The sequence below is a fragment of the Lissotriton helveticus genome, chromosome 1_1 (assembly GCF_964261635.1).
Source record: "Lissotriton helveticus chromosome 1_1, aLisHel1.1, whole genome shotgun sequence".
Taxonomy (NCBI): domain Eukaryota; kingdom Metazoa; phylum Chordata; class Amphibia; order Caudata; family Salamandridae; genus Lissotriton; species Lissotriton helveticus.
The window spans coordinates 401,409,109-401,431,000 of record NC_136057.1 but is presented as its reverse complement, the minus strand read 5'-3'; the positions used below and the strand labels follow the sequence as shown (position 1 = coordinate 401,431,000).

At 43.5% G+C, this 21,892-nt stretch overlaps 1 protein-coding gene and 1 long non-coding RNA gene across 2 annotated transcripts in view; one reads left to right on the top strand and one right to left on the bottom strand.

The window, feature by feature from the left end:
* KLHL42 (kelch like family member 42) overlaps nt 1-5,168 on the bottom strand; it is a 54,850-nt gene extending 49,682 nt beyond the window's left edge. The window contains exons 1-2 of the mRNA XM_078673753.1: nt 4,051-5,168; nt 343-536 (exon numbers count right to left, since the gene is read on the bottom strand). Of these exons, the coding sequence (XP_078529879.1) occupies nt 343-536; nt 4,051-4,886 (1,030 nt within the window). The 5' untranslated portion in view covers nt 4,887-5,168. The remainder of the gene's footprint in view (nt 1-342; nt 537-4,050) is intronic.
* Nucleotides 5,169-5,263: 95 nt separating this feature from the next.
* LOC144810021 (uncharacterized) lies at nt 5,264-21,789 on the top strand. Its single transcript, XR_013606874.1, has 2 exons — nt 5,264-5,594; nt 20,493-21,789. It is a non-coding gene; the product is annotated as an uncharacterized LOC144810021 (long non-coding RNA).
* Nucleotides 21,790-21,892: the final 103 nt, after the last annotated feature.

The following is a 21,892-nucleotide window of genomic DNA, read 5'->3' as shown; positions in this document are numbered from 1 at the left end:
CTAACTTTGACTTGGTGGTAAAGTGCAAATGTTTTGCGACCACATTTCGGTAGCAAAACATTTGTACATACCACTGCGAATCGGTATTAGGAAGAAATGCCCTAAACCCTTTCCTTCCAAATACTGATTCAAAAACCCAAATTTTGATTTGGTAATAGGTTACCGAAGCACAATTAGGGTTTGTACATTTGAAAATGCCTTTTTGCATTTGCAAACGGGCCAATTCTGTGAATTATCCCTTTTGCAACCACAAAAAGGCTTTGTACATGTGGCCCATAGTTTCCTCATCTTCCTTGGCCAAACAAAGTATTACGCCTTAAACAGGTCCGTTTTCTCACCTACCTTTGCTTGTGTAACCTCCAATGACATAAATCTTGCCTTTACACTCACAAGCAGAGAATTCTGCCAAAGGGCTCGGCAGGGAGGAAACAAAACTCCACCAGTCATGTTCTGGGCTGTAGCATTCAACATTTGAAAGGGCCTGACCCCCTATAGCATATAGTTTCCCATTGACAGCCAACAGCTTAAAATTTGACCTGAAAGTGAAAAACAACAGTCGTTAAATACAGACATCTTATTAATATATTGCAGACAGCCATGGCAAACAAAGTGTTTTTATAACTGAAAATATGGAACATATACATGTCCAAAACCTGTGGTGAGCTCTTGGGATCTTCATCATTGAAAAATGCATTGCCTACAACTCTAACGTTCCACACATGTTCTTCCCCATGAGATCGCACATACAACACACCGATCCTGCATGGTAGCCCGCATGGCCCAAAAGATACATCCACTAGTGTTCCTGGCCCTGCAAATTGCAGAAACCCACAATTACCAACATAATGGATCTACTCAACCTGCCACTTCCCCATCTGCAACTCCAAAGAGGCCACCTTCCACCTTATCTATACACTATCTGAAAGGTATCAACTCACTGGATGTTTCCTCACTAAGAAAGCACCCTTTTTAACTTCGGAAAAACCATGAACACAAACAAAACACTGAGCCTAATTAAAAACCCTAAACCTGGAATTCAGCTCCATGCTGTACCTCGAATACCATTGCTCATCACCACTGGACTGGAAGCACCACTACACCAATTACTTTCCACAGTTCTATAAGAATTAGATGAAAATGACCAATAGAGGAAGCATGCTCTCGTGAAACATTTGATCGCACCTGAATCCTCAAATGCTTAAGTTTGAATGGCATTTGCTGCGCTGTCGAAGATTTTAACAAGGTAAATGCCGCTTAATACTATCGCCTTGACCAGTTTTCTTTTCTATGAAGGAAGAACGCAAAATTAACTCAGTTCTTCCCAGGCCACTGCTCCATATCACTTTTAACCTCATCTTAATTGTACCTCCTTTGTTTTCCTCCTTTTATCACAAATAGATGAGGGAAGGATCCTCCATTCTCCTACCACGTTGTACTCACTACATTGACCTCAACCTTATTCCTATATTTCATCCACCGAACTGCTCTCCTTTTTTTTGCACATTTTTACCTCACTCAACATTTCTAGCATTCCTCCCTTTTACTTTGGTCCTCTTACTTTGTTCTTACGTCTGCCCAAGAAGACCTAAATCACCCAACACCAGAAGAACCTCCACGTACTCCTTGTCCAGAAGAGATGGCATTTCAAGCTTCTGACCCATGCCTACAAAGTCCTCCACAACCGAGTACGTGCCTACATGAAGAACCGCCTGCATTTCCGCAAACCTCCCAGGAACCTCCGTCCGTACACCTCACCTTTGCACATATACCACGCATCCACCGCGGCTGCTCCAGGGGACACTCCTCCCACCTCACAGCCAAATTCTGGAAAGCTCTCCACATCCACACCTCACCCTCGCTGACCCACTTCAGGAAGAGACTCAAGACCTGGCTCTTCAATCGATGCCTGCTGCACAGTGCCTGGATACCCACTCTGGTGATAAGCCACACTTTACCAGCATGACTTGATTGATATTTACTGAATGTGTGAGTTTGGCAGTTTTACCACCAAACTCATAATCTGTGAATAAGTAGGAAACTGCTGTGATTTGTCCGTTTTCATTGTTACCAACTAGTCCGCATACACTTTCCAGATTTCTGTATACTACAACTCATACTCCAACAGCTTTCGTCTATGCATACATGCAACTTCAGAAGCAGTCTGTGCATATATATTTACTTTACTATAGGATGGATGAAAATATTACACACCTTCAGCTTTTTGGCAAGTGTCCTGTTCATGTGACAGAAACAGCTTGCAATACCAGAGGCTGCAGCTGGAACTGAACAGTGACCCTGACATAACTGTGCCATCCTGATATATTAAGAGCACATAAGTACCTCCTATGGTCATGAGGGCCATGGACTAATCCTGGCCATCCTTGATCTACTGGAGGCATTTTGGGCATAACGGTGGCTATCACTGATGCCCTGGCATAGCTGCACCCTCTGCCTTAACCTCTAGTGGTGACTCTGGCATGACAAGGCCCAGCTTGATATACTATCGGCACACCTGACATCCCGTCATGGCAATCCCATGCATAATGGTGACCATGCCATAACCATGCCCATCCTTGACATACATGGAATTTTAAGTTATAACTGTGGATATCCATTGTATAATGCCCTACCAAAATGGTCACGTGATATACTGTGGCCTTGATTACTAATTTCTAGCTATTCTGGTCATCATGGTGCAGAAAATCACTGACAAGTGACGGGCCTTCCTAGTATTTGATGATAAATGGATATTAAAGTCAGAATCGGCCCGTGCTTGTCAGCAGCACGCACATAAGAGAAATTAGTAAAAAAAGTTCAAACTGAAGTTTAGCGACCAAGCCTTAATTTAATAAAAGTATTAAAAAGTAGTATTTCTGGATAGAAATAATATTTTATTCAAGAAAATGATAAGCTTGTTTGATGAACAGGATGTTATTTATCCACATAGAAAATCCTTATTTAATAGAAACATATGTGCATTTAGAGAAACAGAGAAACTGGTGTGTTGGGAAAAAGTTTAAGTTCTGCAATATACTTAAAGCTCGCGTGTGAGTTATAAGCCATCCTGATTTTGGAAGACCTATTGCTGATCTTTGTTAGAGGGCACTTGCTGGTGTGAATGTTCCTTTTTGGCTCTTATATATTGATCAATTCTTTTATGATTTTATCAGTAATGCCGTTGAGGTCTCTACAAGTAAGATTGCTGTATCCAGTCTGCTTTATGATCACACGTGGTCTATGTAAATCAAGAGGAATCACTGCTGTATAAGCCTGTAAGATTGGTCTATCGCTACAGTGCATGGCAGGTGACAGTAGTATTTGTCTAAGTTTTGATTCTTCCACCATGCTCCTTCAAAGTAGATAATTAGGAATCTACCTGGAAGAAGCAGGGAGATAAAACGGAAGAATTTTGAATTTAAATTTGGAGAAAATTCTACATACATTTTGGAAAAAAATATAAACCATCTGAAATTGCTTATCCAGTATTTTTGTAACTGCTAGTTGGAGATGCCTAGAAGGTTTCTGGGGAGGGTGAGTCCTCAATACCCTTATGAAGCATAGCACTTGGCAGACACACCACAAAAGTATTGGAATACTTTATCAGAGCATCTTTTGTGACTCTGGAGTTTGGTAATGTTGTGTAATTTGAAAGGCAATCTGCACCATTTAGACCTTTAAAAAAACAAAAAACGCTGGGGCACGCCTCCCCAACCTAACTCCGCAAGAGGATCCCAAACTTTTCATACAGGAAGTTTCGCTTATTTGCTGCACCCATTACAACAGAAGTTATTTATGCTAAACTCATTCAAAATCTACAAGTCCACCATGAAGAAAATCAAATAACGCAAGGGTTCAGCGGTAGAGAAAACAATGAATTGAACTAAGCACGCAGGAGTGTATTTTATTCTGGAGTCAAATCAATGCCGAGTGTTAGTGTGTGATTTGAGAGGTAGAATAGTATGCAAGAATAGCTTTGTTTTCATTTTCTTTCCAAATACCAAAACAAGTACAAAATAAACATGATGTGTTTGTAGTTGAACATCCAGTTACCTCTTCTGGTTCATTGAAGCTATCTGTGACCACTCATTTTTGCAAGGATTATAGCAATGGGCTGCAGAGATTTCTTGGCTGGTCATCCTAAAGCCTCCAACTATGAAGAGGTAATTGTCCATGACAGCGGAGCCGTATCCTCTCACATGCACCATGCTGGGTGGCAGATTGCTAGCCATGGACAGCCATCTCTGGGCAGCCTCATCAAACCTCATCATGGACCAGGGTCCCTCCTGTTGGAGACCTGTCAACGTGGAGCCGAAGAAGTCCCCCAGGGCTATGAGGGTGGCGTCCCCTTTCATCCTCAGCTCCCTAACCTGCTGCCGTAAAGCAGTAGGATAGAGATGAAACTCTGGCCGTTGGAGCAGCTGGTGGTAATTGCAGGCCATGAACTCTAAGCAGGCGTCCCTCAGGTCATGCGTGCCATAGATTTCCGCCAGATTGCAGAGCTCCACGCAGTTGTCCAGCTGGATCCGGGTCAGCAGCAGCTCCAGCATGGGGGTGACCTGCAGGAAGGAGGCGCTCTCCACCAGGTCCTCGAGCGTCTCTTGCTCCAGGGTCACCTGGGAGGTGTTGATGAACTCGATGACCAGCTCCAGCCCTGGGGTGCTCAGCCCCTGCAGCTGCACCGACTGCCCCGGCTGGGACTCCCTCATGCCGGAGCTGTACAGCGCTCGGAAGTAGTCGCTCCGCTCGATCAGCCTGCTCTTGCACACCTCGTAGGATTTATCCCCCAGCAGGATCTTGATGGTCTCCTCGGAGGACATGGTAGCGGGTGGCTGGGCTCCTCCGGGCTCCGCGTTCTCACGGCGTCGCAGCCCTGCTCTGCACAGCATCACGCTCCATTCACGCCAAAAAAGGCAATGTTTAGCATCCCGTGCCTTTTCCCAATTAGCAACCAACGCTCCAGCAAATACATGCCCCTAGCGTAGAGTGGGTCCAGATGGGTAGAGTCTCTCCCCAGATGTGTACTTCCAGAGCTCGGGGAGAGCCCTCCGCGCATCCTCACTATTTTATTTGGCCGTTAACGCTACTTCCTCCCTTCAGTACTCCGATGTTTTCGGGGTGCGCGCAGAAAAGGCAAGTTCCTGGAGTAAATACGGCCATGACGTAGCGTCACTTCTGCTTCCTGCTTTTTAAACCAATCCCTGCCGGCTGACCGCGGGCCCGCTCCTCCTATACCGGAAAAGAAAAGTAAACAGGATCACGGAGAGCGCACCTGCTTACGGTGGGGAATCCATTGTGGGACCAATGTTCTTTGAGTGCCTCCCTGCCTCTGTGCCAGCCGCGATCATGTGTGAGGAAGGGCAGTGCAACTCGGAAACACCGCTTTCAGTTAGCTGCACGTTACGAGGCTACTGCCAGTTAGTCCTGGCTATTTTTAGCTCTTCGGAAAAATGTGTTTTCATATCCATACTTACAGTTAGGGTGACCAACTGGCATAGTTGCAAATTCAGGACAGCGAGTTTAAAAATTCAGGACAAAGGGTCAAAATTCAGGACAGAAGATCAAAATTCATTCAGGACAGAAATTTCAGACAAAAGGTACGTTTTCAGACACATCAGAGGAGGTCGTGCAATGGTGTATTAGTAAGTAAATAAACAAGCAACAAAAGTACACGTCAAAATAAGTTTATTTTTAAATTGAGACAATTGTGCACCTCACCGTTTTGAAAAGTGCACAGCTTTGAGCAACTGTGCAGGTCTTTTTGTGGTATTTCATACGATATTTTGTTAACAGTTTGGAGTTCCTTTGAAGTGTTATCCCACCCACACTGCAGGGAAGGCAGAGGCCTTCAGCCTTCAATACACCCCTTCACCAAAGACCATTCTCTGCACAGATTCTGTCACTAACTACCTCCCATGGGGATGTATGTCACTACAACGCACGCTTTTACAACGCATACCTTTACAACGCATGTTTTACAACGCAACATCCATTACAACGCATTCCATTACAACGCATGCCATTACAACGAAAATTAAAAAACTACATTTACAACGCATTCCATTACAACGCATAATACCTTTATAGCGCATACCATTACTACGCATAACATTACATTGCATGTTTTGGTAAGTATTGGATAGTGTAGGGGTAAAATTTACTATTCTAACTCCAGGGGTTGCAACAGTAGGGTAAGTGTTGGATAGTGTAGGGGTAAAAATTACTATTCTAACTCCAGGGGGTGCAACAGTAGGGTTAGTGTGGGATAGTTTAGGGGTAAAAATTACTATTCTAACTCCAGGGGTTGAAACAGTAGGGTAAGTGTTGGATAGTAATGTTATGCGTTGTAATGGTATGCGTTGTAATGACTTCGTTGTAAAGACATGCGTTGTAGTGGTGTGCGTTGTAGTGTCATGCGTTGTAATGGTTGCGTTGTAATGGATGTTGCGTTGTAAAAGTTTCGTTGTAATGGTAGTGCGTTGTAAAAGTTGCGTTGTAAAGGTTGTTTCCCTCCCATGGTGCCCCTCATCTCTATATAGACCTACCCTCGTGTATATGTCATTTAATTTAAGGTGATGCTCAGCCCAATGTGGAGTGTTATGAGCTTTAGATCACACACTTATTGATCAGAGACAATGACGCATATAAGTATGTAAATCAATTTATAGGAAATTGTTACTTAAGACAAGAAGGGCTACAAGGTACGTGAGCCACATGGCAGCCATACTGGTAGGTATATACAGGGCCACTGGAATTATGTGGCAGGGATGGCCACATTATGCTGCAGGGTTGACTAAATTATTTGGCAAGAAAAGGGAATTTATGCAGCGGAATGCTGCACATTGTGTCATAGTGAAAACTTTTTATTGTTTCAGTTAATTAAAACCACAACAATACATTTGAAAAAATCGACTGTTTTTAAAATTTCTTAATATATAAGTGCAATCTCTGTTAGTATATTCTATAACATTCTCCGTCTAATACCGAGTTTGTTATTTAAAATCAAATGAAGTATAATTAAGGCGCAGTCTGTATAGCTTAGTTCTAAAGTTCTTGATTTTTTCTTCTTTTAATGTTCCGGAAGGCTCTCTCCCCGAGCTACCACAGTTGTATTATCCCTTTGTTGACAGGGTGCCGCGGTGTATTTTAGCGCTTGAGAGTGGGCTGCAAGGAATTTTAGTAGTAGGCAGTTCAATCGCGTGTCTACTGGGTTCAAGGTTGCCATAATTGCAGATCTGCACGTTCTTATACCCCGCTCGTTCATAGACTTTTTTAAAAGAGAGCTTCGAGCTTACCATAATAATCTCTCATTTTTGCACATTTTAACACTTTCTGGTCATAGGTTGCACCTCATTAGTACCCATATAACACCCAACTATAGTAATATGCAAAGTAAGGTGACCAGTCAAACTTTACATAGGGCCTTTGCAACACATCACTGCCTTTTTAGTTATTTTTTAACCATTTGAGGAAGAAACTTTTCAAATTAGAATCTTCAGCTATATTCAGCTAATGATGGATTATGTGGCACATGTGGCAAATCCATAATCATGCGGAAACTGTTGAAGCCACATAATTCCAGTGACCCTGAAATACAATCTGTGGGTATAACACATAACATAGTGGTTGGGGTTGTCTTTACAATTATTATAGAAATAAATACTTTGCTCTGAATGTTACACTTTGTGCTTTACAAGAGGCGCATTATGCATCTTTGCTTCTTTATGATAAATCAAAACAGGGATTAGTGAAACCTCAGATCTGTCCAAGAGATACATTAATCACCAGAGTTAAATAGACATTGTTGTTATGGCCCAAAAATTGCAGGCGCGCAAAGCACTCGGAAGGCTTTGCCTTTCTTCCTGACGGATATTTCAAAATGTAGCTAGGTCCTCCAGCATGGTTCCTCCACAAAAGCAGCATGCTGTGCCCTAGAACTATGCAGAGGATGGCACGCCACATGCTGTAACTACACAAGGGCCCATTGGAAGGCAGAGGCCAGAAAACTAAAATACCTCCGCTTTATATGGCACTAAATAAAGGAGCAAAGTGAGCTATCCTGGTCTTTCCTTTTGAAGGCTGTGAAAATTGTTCCCCTGATGAAAATTTGCAAAAATAATGCAAAAGTATGCTTTTTACAGCAGGAAAGAAACTTGGCCAAAAACTGCATTTACCTATATTGACATTTGTCTTTTATTCTGTCCATCTTTTCATTTTCTTTCCTCATGTCCTTTCTATCCACCTTTGTTCTCTACTTTCATCTTTACATCCTCCATTTATTTTTCTTTCATCTTTGTCTGTGCATCCTTTCATTTTGTCTCACTCTCTCTATTCTTTAAATTCATATTTCATTTTCTTTTCATATTTCCATATTCCACATTAACATTCATTTTGTGTTCCTTTTTTCCATTTGATCATCCTCTTGTCCTTCCTTCCATTGTTAAATCTAAATCTTTCTCTATCTTTCCAGCTTTCTTACATTATTTGTTTCTATTCTTCCTTCGCTTTCTCACTCCATTTGTCGTGTGCTTCTGTTTGATTTACCAAGAACCAGATACCATACATTATCATTATTTCTCTTTCTGTTGCTGCTTTTGGCTACTTCTGCACCCTCTGCCCCCCCCCCACACACACACAAAGCTGAATCACAGTGATCATTCCTGCTTTTATTTGTTTGTTATTCTGCCCTGTGCTGATCTGCGAGTCACAGATCAAAGTTAGGAAGGGCCATGGAACACTGATCGGACCCTCCTCCACCCTCCCCCCTGCTTCTTCATACCTTTGGCCCATTGTCATTCTTTAGGTGATAATCAGCCACATCAGAATGACAATGGGCCCGTACAAAGACTGAGCGCCATTGGAGAGGGGCTGCTGCAGCCTCAGAGAAGTGCGAGCTGGCTCTGATTGTCCCATGGGAACAACACAGCAGGCTGCCATCCCTAAAATTACGGACAAATGGCGTCTGTGAAAGAAGTGTTCACGGACAACTGACAAGGGGCCCAGATAACGGGCAGTCCGTGAAATTTACGGACGGTTGGTCACCCTACTTACAGTGGTAATCGTGAAACTCCAATTCGCAGAATATTTCAATCTATTTACTGAAAAAATCTGGGATAAGTGACCGGAAGACGGAAACATAATAATGTAGCTAACTGACAGTTATTTACAAAATACGTTTTAGTCATGTATAGCGACTGTCCATTGTAGTGATGGACACTTTCAGCAACTGTGGCACTTCTGAAAACGTTGTGTTCCATTTTGGGTTTTGTAGTTCACTTTTAGTTTTTAGGTCGAGCCTGCAGGCAGCGCACATGCCCTGTTGCTTGGGGATCTTTTATGCTTAAAAAACTTTATGAAAGGGCTTTTAGCTCGTTGTTGTTTATACAGGCCTTTAGTTATTTAGTTTATTCATGCTTTGTTTTTAGGTAAGAATTGGCAGTATGATAATAGAATGCAGGAATTCTATATAAAGTGGTTGAATTGAATGTTGGGTGGGGCTATGGGAGAGCAGATTTCATTGTGGGCACCCTTCGGTTATGTGTCTGCACTGTATTACTTGTGGGCCTCATTGAATTTTACTTTCAATATAAAAGAAGCATGATACGATTCAGGTTATGATCATCTGATGTTTCTTTACAACAATATTGGCGATGAGTACATGTCTCAATTAACCCTTTAACTACTGAGCCCTTTTTTGGCAATCTGGGGTATTTCTCGCTTAGGGCTCCATAACTTTTTTTCACATTAGGTAGCCACACCAAATTTGGTCCTTTTTTCCCCGAATCTTGGAAATTCTAAAAGTACCCACGGTTTGAGGATTTCCCTGGAGGGTACAGAGAAAATAGGCAAAACGAATCAAAAGTTTGAGTTTTAGGGGGAAAATAGGAAAAACATGCTCTGGATAAAAGTGTCTGGGTTTATTTTCCTCCTAAAAATGGCATCAAGGAACAGTTTGCTATGCTAAAGTCGCCATATTCCCAGCTTTCAATCAATCAAACATTTGTAAAGCGTGCTACTCACCCGTGAGGGTCTCAAGGCGCTAGAGGGAGAGGGGATGATGCAGCTATTGATCGAAAAGCCAGGTTTTGAGGAGTCTCCTGAAGATCAGCAGGTCCTGGGCCTGCCACAGGTGGAATGGGAGGGTGTTCCATGTCTTGGTGGCAAGATGGGAGAATAATCTGCCGCCGGTGGTCGTTCGGCGGATGCATGGGACGGTGGCGAGGGCGAGGTCAGTGGAGCGAAGCTAGCTGTTCGGGGTGTAGAAGGAAAGTCGTTCGTTGAGGTAGGCTGGTCCGGCGTTGTAGAGAGCCTTGTGAGCGTGGGTGAGGAGTTTAAAGGTGATCCTCTTGTTGACCGGGAGCCAGTGCAGGTCTCTCAGGTGGGTGGTGATGTGGCTGTGGCGAGGGATTCCGAGTATGAGGCATGCAGAGGCGTTTTGTATGCGTTGGAGTCGTTTCTGGAGTTTGGCCGTGGTTCCCGTGTAGAGGGCGTTGCCGTAGTCCAGTCTGCTGTTGACAAGCGTTTGGGTGACCGTTCTTCTGGTTTCGGTGGGGATCCATCTGTAGATTTTGCGGAGTTTTACCACAGTTTTGGCATTTTTCAAAGAGGTAGCACATTTTTCTTATTTTTAGTGCTCTCAACCTACTTCCAGTTTGTGGTGGAAATCAGTATAAAACTCATGGGCGATCCAGACAACTATAGATTTCTGAAAAGTAAACACAATTCCAAATTCACCAAGTCGTCATATGTGTAGATCCCACAAGGTTTTCCCAAAGAAACTAACTGTTGAAATAAAGAAATACTGAAAATGATTAGGAAAAACGGCCATCTGTGGCAGTTTTCATCCGTAACCTTTCATCCCAATGGCCAATTTGCAAAAGCAGTATACCATTACATCTGCAAGACCGTTCTGGTTACGGGGATGTATAGGGTTTGTAGGTTCTGCAAGAACGCAAGGTACCCAGAACCAACAACTAAGATGCACCATACAATGGTTTTTCAATGTGTACCAAATATAGACCAATTATTATGGTGAAAAATGAGAATCAAAGAAAACTATGTATTTTTGAAATGGTCACAAAATAAGGAGTTTAGGAACAGTGGTTGTTCATACACCTGAATTTGTGGGTACCCGTACTCGCATGTGATTTAGAGGGTATTTTTCAATATGTCTTCTTTCTTACACACTGGATTACACTTGGAAGGCGCGAGTGCAGCAAAGTCCAAATGGTAATAACAAATATCCCCCTATTCTATGCTTCCATATGTCTTCTGATAAAAGTGGTACCTCACTTGTCCGTGGCGGCCTAATGCCTGCAACAGGAAATGGCCCAAAATGCAACATCACATTTTTCCACTGAAAACTGACCCGTTTTTTGTCATGTGGATAGCTGTGGAGCTTGGGCCCTAGCTCAGCCAGTGCCTTGGGAAACTTAGCAAAACTGACATTTTGGAAAACTAGAAACCTAGTGGAATCCAGGATAGGGTGACTTGCATTGGCTCTCACCAGGTTATTCTACCCAGAATCCCTTGCAAACCTCAAACTTTGACACACAGCACATTTTCGTCTTAGTTCTGTGATGGAAAGTTCTGGAAACTGCAAGGGAGCCACAAACTTCCTTCTACCCAGCATTCCGCTAAGTGTTCTGATAAAAACAGTGGCTCACTTGTATGGGTAGGTCTAGTGCCCATTACAGGAAACGGCCCAATACGCAACATGGATACATCACATTTTTCCACTCAAAACTGACCCATTTTTTGCAAAGTGTGGAGCTGTGGATATTGGGCCCTTACTCAGATTCAGATTCAGAAAGTACTTTATTCGGTTAAAGTCATTAACCATAAAAGCAGCAACATGAAAATTACAATTTATACAGATCTAATTAAAAAACACCCAATTTCATTATATTTCATTTACACCAATAGATTTTCGTAATTTAAATACAATTTTTAAAAAAGCTTAAAAGTACAACAACGGTTAAAACTGTGTCCATTCTCTGACATTCTAAAAAGGCTAAACGACACCTATTTAAATTCATGTCTTTGAGGAATGGGATTATAACTTTCCTGCGAGGTATAATATAAAATTTACAGAAAAATAACATGTGAATATCAGATTGGGGTGAGGAATCATCACACAGGCAGGTAGGTAAATGTCGCGACCATAAATTCATTTCTGGGAAGGACAAGAGTCTAAAAACAAGATTTAATCTAAAACGGGTTAAGAGAAATCGTTCATAATTTGACAACAACAGGGTTAAATAGGGCTGTACTTTTACATCAGTCAATATTAAATTGTGCGAGGTAACTGTCTTTTTGCTGATTTCCACTCGCCTTCTTTTGTCCTCAAGGTAATCCAAACTCAGTTTTTTCAAACGTTTTCTGGTTATGTTTCCCATTGAGGGTGGGTCCTCATAGTAATCTCGGCATCCAATATCAATCATAAAGTGTTTAATATAATCTAGCCAATCAACTGCACCCATATTTTCCATTTTTAATATATCCTGTAACATAGCCCGATTAACTACACATTCGTTAGTAGTCCATACCCTGTGCCACAAAAGGATGGGTTGTATTCTAATTAGATCTGAAATATGGGGTTGACCCAATTCTGTGTGACAAATGTATGTTGAAACACTCTGCGGTACAGCTAGGACATCCCACAGAAATTTATTTTCAACAATTTGTAATGATTCTATATTAGAAAAGCCCCAAAGTCCCGCACCATACAGGGGTAAAGATGTGCATGTGGCGTTATATATAGTCAAGATTTCTCTTATTGGTTTATTACCCAGCTTTTTTATAAAAATCTTTATGGCCATTATAGTTTTTTGGAACAAAAGAGTTATGGCCTTTATAGCACTTGTCCATCCCCCCAGTTCATGGAACAAAATACCCAGGTAAGGGAAAGAGGTAATATTTTCCAAGGGAACATTGTTTAAATACATACTTTTCATCTTTCTCCCAGATCTTGTACCACAATTCATGGAGTATGTTTTACTGCAATTGATTTTCAGGTCTAAACTCAACATGAATTTTTCAAAGGATAATAACAATTTTTGTAGGGCCAAGGGGGTACGAGCCATTAGGACGGCATCGTCCGCGTACATGAGCGCAGGGATCAGCCTCTTCCCCCACCCTGGGCACATCCCTGCACCCCTGCAGGAGACGGTGTTCAAGTCCATTTATGTAAAGGAGAAATAGGAAGCCTTGCCACCCTTCGTTGCTTTCAGCCCCGTTATGACTTCCTCCAGGGTTATCACCAGGTTCTCATCCCCCACTCCACCGGTAACCATTGTAAAAACATTTGTAGTGTTAGGATCATCTTGGGAGCTATATAAGTTTGAAAAATGTTCCACCCATTCGTCTTCGGTAATCGCCGTCTCTATCCGAGCCTTGTGACTATCAAAGAGGAAGGGAGTATTAACGGCCCTCCAAAAGGCAGATGCATCCTTCGACTGTGCAGCCTCGCAGAGGGCTTCTAGGGCCTCCTTTTTTATAGCGCTTTTTCTATTTTTCAGGGCCTCATTATAAATTTTCCTCAACCTTCTTATTACTAGACGATCCCGGGGAAACCTATGGATAGCGTGTTTCAAGTCACTTAATGCCCTTGTACAAGCGGTATCAAACCAACTTTTAGTACGCCTAGTCCTATCTTTTACCTCCACCCACAGGCTTTTTTTGATTTCAAAAGCTATTCTATCAAAATGCTCTAATATCTGGTCACACTGAGATGTCTCCCCAAGACAAATAGCAAAACTATCTGAACAAACATTCAGCAGCTTTGCAAGAAACATTTCTGGCGTGACCTTGCCCCATTTTAGAGTATACCCATTTTGCCTTCCCAGAGTCACGTCAGGGGCAGTACGTGAGGTGAGGGTATCTTCACAATGTTCATAAAAAGGGTTCTCAGCCTTTATTAATTGGGGCAAATGATCACTTAGGGGTAACTCTAGAGTCTCTGACCTATTAATCCTGTGGCTATAACTATTTGATATAAGAATAAAAGCAATAGTGGACGATGCTCCTCTACCAATAAATGTAGGCCCAAAAGAAGTGGGATTCTGAGCTATTTCATTTCCAAAACCCAAATCGTACATGAACACTAATTCATTAAGTAGGTCCCCGATCAAGGAGTGGTCAAAGTGTGTTAGATTAATATCTTGTTCTAACATTAGGCCACAAATCCCCTGTTTTCCCTTTGTACAGAGTGGACAATTAAACCCCCCCCCCATATAATTATCATTTCTGTGTTAGACTTGTCTATTTCATGTTGTATGTCTTCCCTAAGCATTTTTAAGATCTTCGGGATTTCGTTTTTTAGAATGTTATTATAAAAATGTATCACAGCTACATTGATTCCCTTTTTTGAGCTTAGGGTTATTACTTGATAGTAACTAGATTTAGACATAAAATGTACTTTCTCATATTTAAGCTGGTTAGAGAGAAATGTTATTAAACCTCCCTTCGCACGTCTGTGTTGGCCCCCCACAGCCGGGGTAAAAAAGGTTCTGTACCCACTTATATACACTGGGTCCGTGGACCAAGTTTCTTGAAGGGCCACAACGTCCCGCCCATTTAGGATGGTCTCCCAGGATGGATTATTAATCTTGTTCCTTAATCCTGCTACATTCCAAAATAGGAATGTGCAGGATTTCCTTTTCTTGGTTTCTTCCATGTTTGGCAGGGGGATATTACAAAATACCTTTTTACGTGTGGAACTTACTCCTCCAGTATTATCCCCCCCATCTAACTCCCGAGTACTCAAAATGTTACAGGGAGGCTCTTCGATGTCTCCATAGTTTGTATTTAGGGTCAATTCTAGTGGTAAAGTAATCTTACATCCCTCCCCTAGGGTGCACTCTTTTAGTTTCCGTTTAGAATCAGTGTCATCTCCTACTCTCGAGTTATTTGTCTGGTGGGTATCCTGCTTTTGTCAATCGACATAGTCAAGGCCCAAGAAAGCATCAAATCTATTATAAGTTGGTAGATTATAAAGTGGTAGGGCAAAACCTCTATTCTCCCAAAAATGATTATTATTTCCAAAATTCAATCCAGGAGTTCTTGGAACAAAATGCCTTTGATGGAAATTAAATTGTCTCTGAGTTTGGGAAAAAGGAGTCTGACTGTATCCATATTGATTTAAGCTGGACCAATTTACGGGGTACCTTACTTTGTCCCTGTCTCTAGGGTTTTGCCCTGGGCAGTAAGGGTAGAAGTAGCTGAGGTAGTGAGTAGTGATAGAATCGCTGCTTCTTGAATCATACCAATCTCCTATATGCCGGACCGCTCTATGATCTTTAAAATTTACAATAATAACATCCCCTTTCTTGTCTTTGGGTCTAGAGCCCACCCAGGATGAACGCCTCACAATAAAAATTTCTCCATTAATATGGGCGGGCCAGGGGTCTATTATTACGTAACCAGTGTGTCACTTTGTTTCTTAAGGCTTGATGGTCTTCCCTGATGTCCATAGGTAGCTCGGGGACACCCGCCATGACTATTGTATAGGGCGCTGCTTCAGGTGGTAAGTCAACAGTTCTCAGTGGGTGCCAATTTCTATTGTGAGAATTTGCTGTACCATTCTCCTTAATAGCCTTATCGTGCGGTATCTCTGCCCTTTCTTCCACGATCAGGTTTTCCCCACCTTGGACGCCTGCTTTACTTATGGCTTTAATTTCAGGGACGGGCTTCTTTTTTAACAAAGGTGATGATAAAGCTTTTTTTGGTGTCGGGCCAGTTGCTTTTACCCCAATTTGTACAGTTTTTGTAGAGGGAGTTGGGCAAAGTGGAACTTGTTTAATGGCTGTCAACGTTGTAACAGATGAGCCACTAGGTTTTGTAGTGTTCACCCCCTTTGCCAAATCAGCTAGTAATAGTGTATTTTTCCCTACTTTTTTATCTAACTGGTCGAGTTGAATGTTACACAAATTTATTTTTTCTAACAGGGGCTGAATTAATGCTTTTACCAAGCTTTCAAATTTTACTAGGAGGCCACTCTCACTGGAGGAGCAAGAGTGGGATGTCGTTTGAGATACAGTCGGAGGGGTTAATAAAGTAACCACATCGGTCACTGCTAAAATTGGGCTCCTCTTCTGTAATTTAGCTTCCCGGGTCTTCAGAGGGCAACCCCCTCTTTTTTTGGTAATGTTAGTGTTGGTATTAGATGGTGACATGTACATTATATTTGGAGATGATGCTGGAGAGAATCTAGGGGAATTTGATAACCCTTCATCAACATAAGTACTACACAAACTCGTGCGGGGTACTCGCGTACTAACAGGGGTACTTAGAATGGAGACCTCAGTAGTGGAATAATCAGATGCTTCCCCATTTTCCCCCCTGCCTCCTAAATTAGATAACCCAGTATCTTCTATGCTACTGTGTGTGTGGGTTATTGTTAGGGCTGCCCCTATATGTCCCAAGGTAGAACTTTTGTTTGTCATTGTTTCCAATCGAGGGCTCTTTTTAGCTGTGTGTAGTTTTTGATTTTGCTTCCCCCTTCTTCTTGATTTTGCCTTTTTAAATATTCTCGCTGAACATGTAAGGGATGTAAAATGTTCTTTTTCCACGATATCTGGCCGATCATCAAGTTTTACGGCATGCACCTGTGCAATCGCAGTGACCACTTTCCCAAAGGCAATAGGGGGGTTTTTATGCGTAGGTATATCTATTAACTGCGCCTCATCCTGTATCAAGGAAAGACTCCCCTGACCTAAAGAGGCCCTTCTATCACAATTAATCTGAGTTACTTTCTGGATCAAATAATTATCCATAGGCCCTTTGTCTAGTTTCTCCTTAGACATCGTACTAGCTTAATTTCATGCAGAATCTGAAAAAAATACTTAAAATACATAAGATAATTAAAAACAGCAATAACTACAGGCCTTCAGCGATCAGCGCTCAATACCTAGACTTAAATATATATACAACAGAGGTTCACAGGGCATACCTGTATATAAAGTGTCCCTGCAGGGCCAGTGTCTAATGCCCAGTCCAGTCTCCTCAGGCCTCTGAGGGCCTCAGAGGGCCCGCCCTTTGCCCGGTCTTCGCTCCGCGCTTTGCCCCGCGCGCGTCCCGCTTGCGCCTCTGGCGCTGACTGTATATAACGGGAGGGAGGCGGGAAAAGGACCAGCTGCGGCGAGTCTAGGAGCGCAGCGCCCGCTGGTCCTCGCAGTCCCGCAGGGATGAAGCGTCCCTGTACGGCTCCTCTCGATGTCAGCTAATCCTTGGTGGTGGCAGCCTCGAGCGGCACCCGCGAAGCGGGGGCCGCGAGGAGTGGGCAGCAAGCAGCAACAGTGCCACGTAGGCGGGAAGCAGCAACAACCACGTCGTCCCACCTTCAACAGCAGTACAACGCGCACCCTGTGCTCGGTTCTTTAATCCAGGCGGGAGGGAGGCGGGAAGAGGACCAGCTGCGGCGAGTCTAGGAGCGCAGCGCCCGCTGGTCCTCGCAGTCCCGCAGGGGTGAAGCGTCCCTGCACGGCTCCTCTCGATGTCAGCTAATCCTTGGTGGTGGCAGCCTCGAGCGGCTCCCGCAAAGCGGGGGCCGCGAGGAGTGGGCAGCAAGCAGCAACAGTGCCACGTAGGCGGGAAGCAGCAACAACCACGTCGTCCCACCTTCAACAGCAGTACCCTTACTCATGGGACACTTGGGGAAACCTAAAATACCTGCACTTTAAAGAAAACTAGACACCTGCGGGAATCCGTGGTGGGCTGACTTGTGTGGCTCTCTTTGTTTTACCCAGAATCCCTTGCAAACCTCAAACGTTGACTAAAAAACACATTTTCTTCACATTATTATGATGGAATCTGTGGGTAACAAAGGCTTCCTGCCACCCAGCATTCCCTAAGTCTTCTGATAAAAATGGTACCTCACTTATGTAAGTAGTCCCATTGCCCGTGACAGGAAACAGCCCAAAACGCAACTTGGATACATCACTTTTTCCACCAAAAGCTTGGAGTTTGGGCCCTAACCCAGGCAGCACCTAGGGAAAACTAGCAAACCTGCACTTTTTTTTTAAACTAGCCAACTAGGGGAGTCTAGGGATGTTTGCCTTGTATGGATCCCATGCAGGTCTTTTACCCCAATGGCATGCAAACCTCAAACTTTTTTTATTGACCTCGTTTAATCCGTTCCTGTTGTGGGACGAGGCCCAACCACATAAATGGCACATTGTTTTTATCAGCACCAGTGGGGTTGTTAGGAATTTTGTGGATTGCAGCGGATTCCGGAAGTTTCCATCATAGAAATGTAAGGAAAATGCGTGATTTTAGCAAAGTTTGAGGTTTGCAGGGCATTTTAGGTAAGAAAAACTTGTGGGATTCACATAAGGCACACCACCCTGGAATCCCTTGTTTGTCTACTTTAGAAAATTGTCTGTGGTTGGTAGGTTTACGTTTGGCGGCAGAGAGCGGCCCCAAATCCTGCAGCTATCCCTATTGCTGATCCCTCCAGGTAGCACTTTAGTGCCTTTTATGTCAAGGTGTCCTAGCCCACTCTCACAAGTGAGGTAACATTTTTATCGGGAGACTAGGGAGAATGCTGAGTGGTAGGAGATGTGTAGCTTCCTGCAGATTCCATAAGTTTTCCTCACAGAAATGTGAGGAAAATGTGTGTTTTTAGTCAACGTTTGAGATTTGCCGAGCATTGTGGATAAGAAAATGGTGTTGGATGCATTTGAAGCACACCACCCTGGACTTCCCCAGATATCCAGTTTTCAGAACTGTCTGGGTCTGGTAGATTTTCCAGGTGGCAGTCTACCCAAGCCGGAAAAGTCCCACCATTGCAAGTGGGATGATATTGGGAGTTAGCCACACTCTTGTGGCCCATATGTAAAAACAACACCCAAAAGAATCAAATGTCCTCTTGCTTACCAATGGGATGGGATGCTTAAGTCCGCAGGGGGGGGGGCAGAAAGACTATTGAGGCGTTAGGTGTGAGGGTGGGGCCCGATGTTAGGATGCGAAAGACCCACCCCATTATTAAATTAAAAATAGAAATTGTTGCCATACAATGGGCTTTCTCCCCCCAACAGGGGCAGATCTAGGGTAATTGCCCCATCTGCCCCCGGGAAGGCAGAAAAACCATTGCCTATGGCTGTGCCGATTCCAGGCAGCCCTGTGCCTATATCTGAAAAAATATTTCCTGGCATCTAGTGGGTTCTCTGCCCCCCCTGAAGGGCAGATCAGGGGTAATTACTCCCATATGCCTCTTGGAGGGCAGAAAAACGATCTCTCTTGTTGGGGTAGGGGCATGACTATGCACACGGCGGGGAGCCCCTCCCCAATATTAAAAATAAATAACAATTCCCTGGTGTCTAGTGGGCTTTCTGCCACTACTGAGGGTGGGAGGGGAAGGGGGCAGATTGGAGGTAGTAATCACCCCCATATACCCTGAGGGGGAGGCAGAAAGACTTTCACAATAGTTTTTGGGGGTGGGTGTATGGTCATGCCCATAATGGACAGCCCCCACCCCCTATAATTATTTTAAAAACCTACCCCTGGTTCTTGTGAATTTTCTGCCCCCCTCCTGTGGATGGCAGATCAGGGTAATCACCCCCATTTGCCCTCCAGGGCAGAAGAAAGACTGATCATTATGTGAGTGGGGGGTGCACAAGCCCTTGCCCAAGGGGCCACTCCCCCAAAAATCCTTGTTGTCTAGTGGGTGGATCCCTCCTTGGGGCTCACTCTCCTATGGCAATCCTCAAGCAAGAATCCAGAAATGGAAAAACCCCAAGCAGCTGCAAACATCTTGGAAGACTTTAACAGCAAGGTGTTTGAATGACTGTAGCCAAGAAGTCTCAGAATTGGATTTGTTGCCACAGACAAAGGCAGTAATATAGTCAGGGCCATGGCAGGTGGTGGCTTTTTCAGCGTCCTGTGATTGGTGTATTGCATCAACCTGATTGTGCAGGACTTTCTAAAAAAAAAAGAAGACATAGACAGCAACATACTGACCACCTGCTGAAGAATATGCACTCATTCTTTTAAAGCCCGGAAGCAGTTGAGGATCATTAAGTGTCCTAATAGAGTACCAGTTTCATACAGGAGGTGCCAACACATTGGAACTTGACTATTAAGTGTTGTAACATCTGTTTGAGCAGTACAGAACGATCAATTACTATGTGCTTCAAACAGGAGGGGATGCAACTGGGAAAAGCATGACCATGGAGGTGGACAAATGGGGCCTAATCAAATGCCCAACACAGTTGATACTTCATTTAGAGGTTTTCATAGGGAAGTCAGCAAGGAGGACAGTACGATGAGCCAAGCTAGCCTGTTGTTGCATATGCTACAGGACCAGTTACAAAAGGTATTGCAAAGGTTCACCTGTGTGAAGGGAGAAGTGCATGAGTTGGTTAAGAGCTTAATCCTTTGCTTGGCTGTTAATCCAAGGCGGCAAAGAGAGATTGTGTCATCCAAAGAGTACATCTGTGCCACAATACTAGATCCACAGTACAATAAAACACTGACACTTTCATTCATTTTTGCAGAAGATGATGTGTCGCTATACATGATGTGGATTGTTGAAGCAAGCGAGAGACCTGTAAGAAGAACGGCTGGAAGTTAGAGTCCCGCGCAGAAGTTCTGCCGAGCAGCCTTCAACCTCAAGAGAGGGCAGTGCTGTTGTCTCACAGCAGGCAACGCCAACAGTAAGAACACCTGCAAAAAAAACAACAACAGCAACAGAAGAATCAGACCCAACCTCTGCAGTGGCTTGGTTTCAAGTGGCAGGGATTAAGTCAAGTGCAGAGGTTAAGGCAAAAGAGGTGGAGCAAGTGGCAGCACCAATGACCATACAGAGGATGTTTCAAGACTATCTGAACGGCTCAAAAGAGGTCTACATGGATCAAAACCATTGATTTATTGGTATGGGAAGATGAACCAATGGCCAGAGCTCAGTAGGCTAGCAATAAAGTATCTGCCTTGGCAGGTAGTCATTGTGTCTGCTGAGTGCGTGTTCAGTGCAGCTGGTGCAGTTGTCACAGTTAGAAGGACCAGTCTCTTGCAGAAAAACATAGGAGAGATTGACAATGATTAAAATGAACCATCCCTTCATACCACACAATTACACTGTTCCTGAAACATGAGAGGAGGAGGAGGAGGAAGATTACTCAAACTCAAGTGATTAGCTGACCAACTTCTGAGCGTACCCCCTGAGTCTGAACTCTACTTTCCTGACTGAATATAGTCAGCTTTGTAAAACAAAATGGATAAAGTTAGAGGAACATTATATATTTTGCGTCTGACTTATGCAGCCCCACCATTTATGGACATGTATGGCCGAATTGGAGTTGGACTAGTGTGCAGTGAAAAAGCCTTCCCATTCTCTTCAAGGACATTGGAGACAATGCCTGCCTCCGTCCCATGCCTATCCTTATGTTTTCATTGCCGCCCTAGTAGAACTGTCCTAGTAATGATCAGTTAATTTACAAGATTTCCAATGTGTAGCTTTCATGGGAAAAGATGAGATACAATATGACAATTGTGTACCACCGTGCTTGGATGGGAACAGGAAGCTATTGCACCAATGAGTGATCTATTGTTCGGTGAGTGTGAGTGATGATTCATGTGGTGGAAGATAGTGAGAGTGTTCAACTAATTTGTAAACTTGATTTAGATGATTTGCAATGTTTGGGGGCTAATGGGTGATTTTGCCTGAAGGTGATTGTCCTTTCACACTTAGCTAGATTTACTTGCATGGTCCACTCCTTGCTGTACTTCTTGTTCTGGTTCTTCAGAGACCAGAGCAGTCAGTTTAGTTAAGAAATACAAATCTTCTCAAAATGCTCAAATTCTTTTGCCTCTTCTTGTTCATCAACTGCAGTGCACTAAAGGTCAATCTCAGTTAATCTCTTTTGGGTCGGGAGTCGGACTGATTCGTTACTAGGAG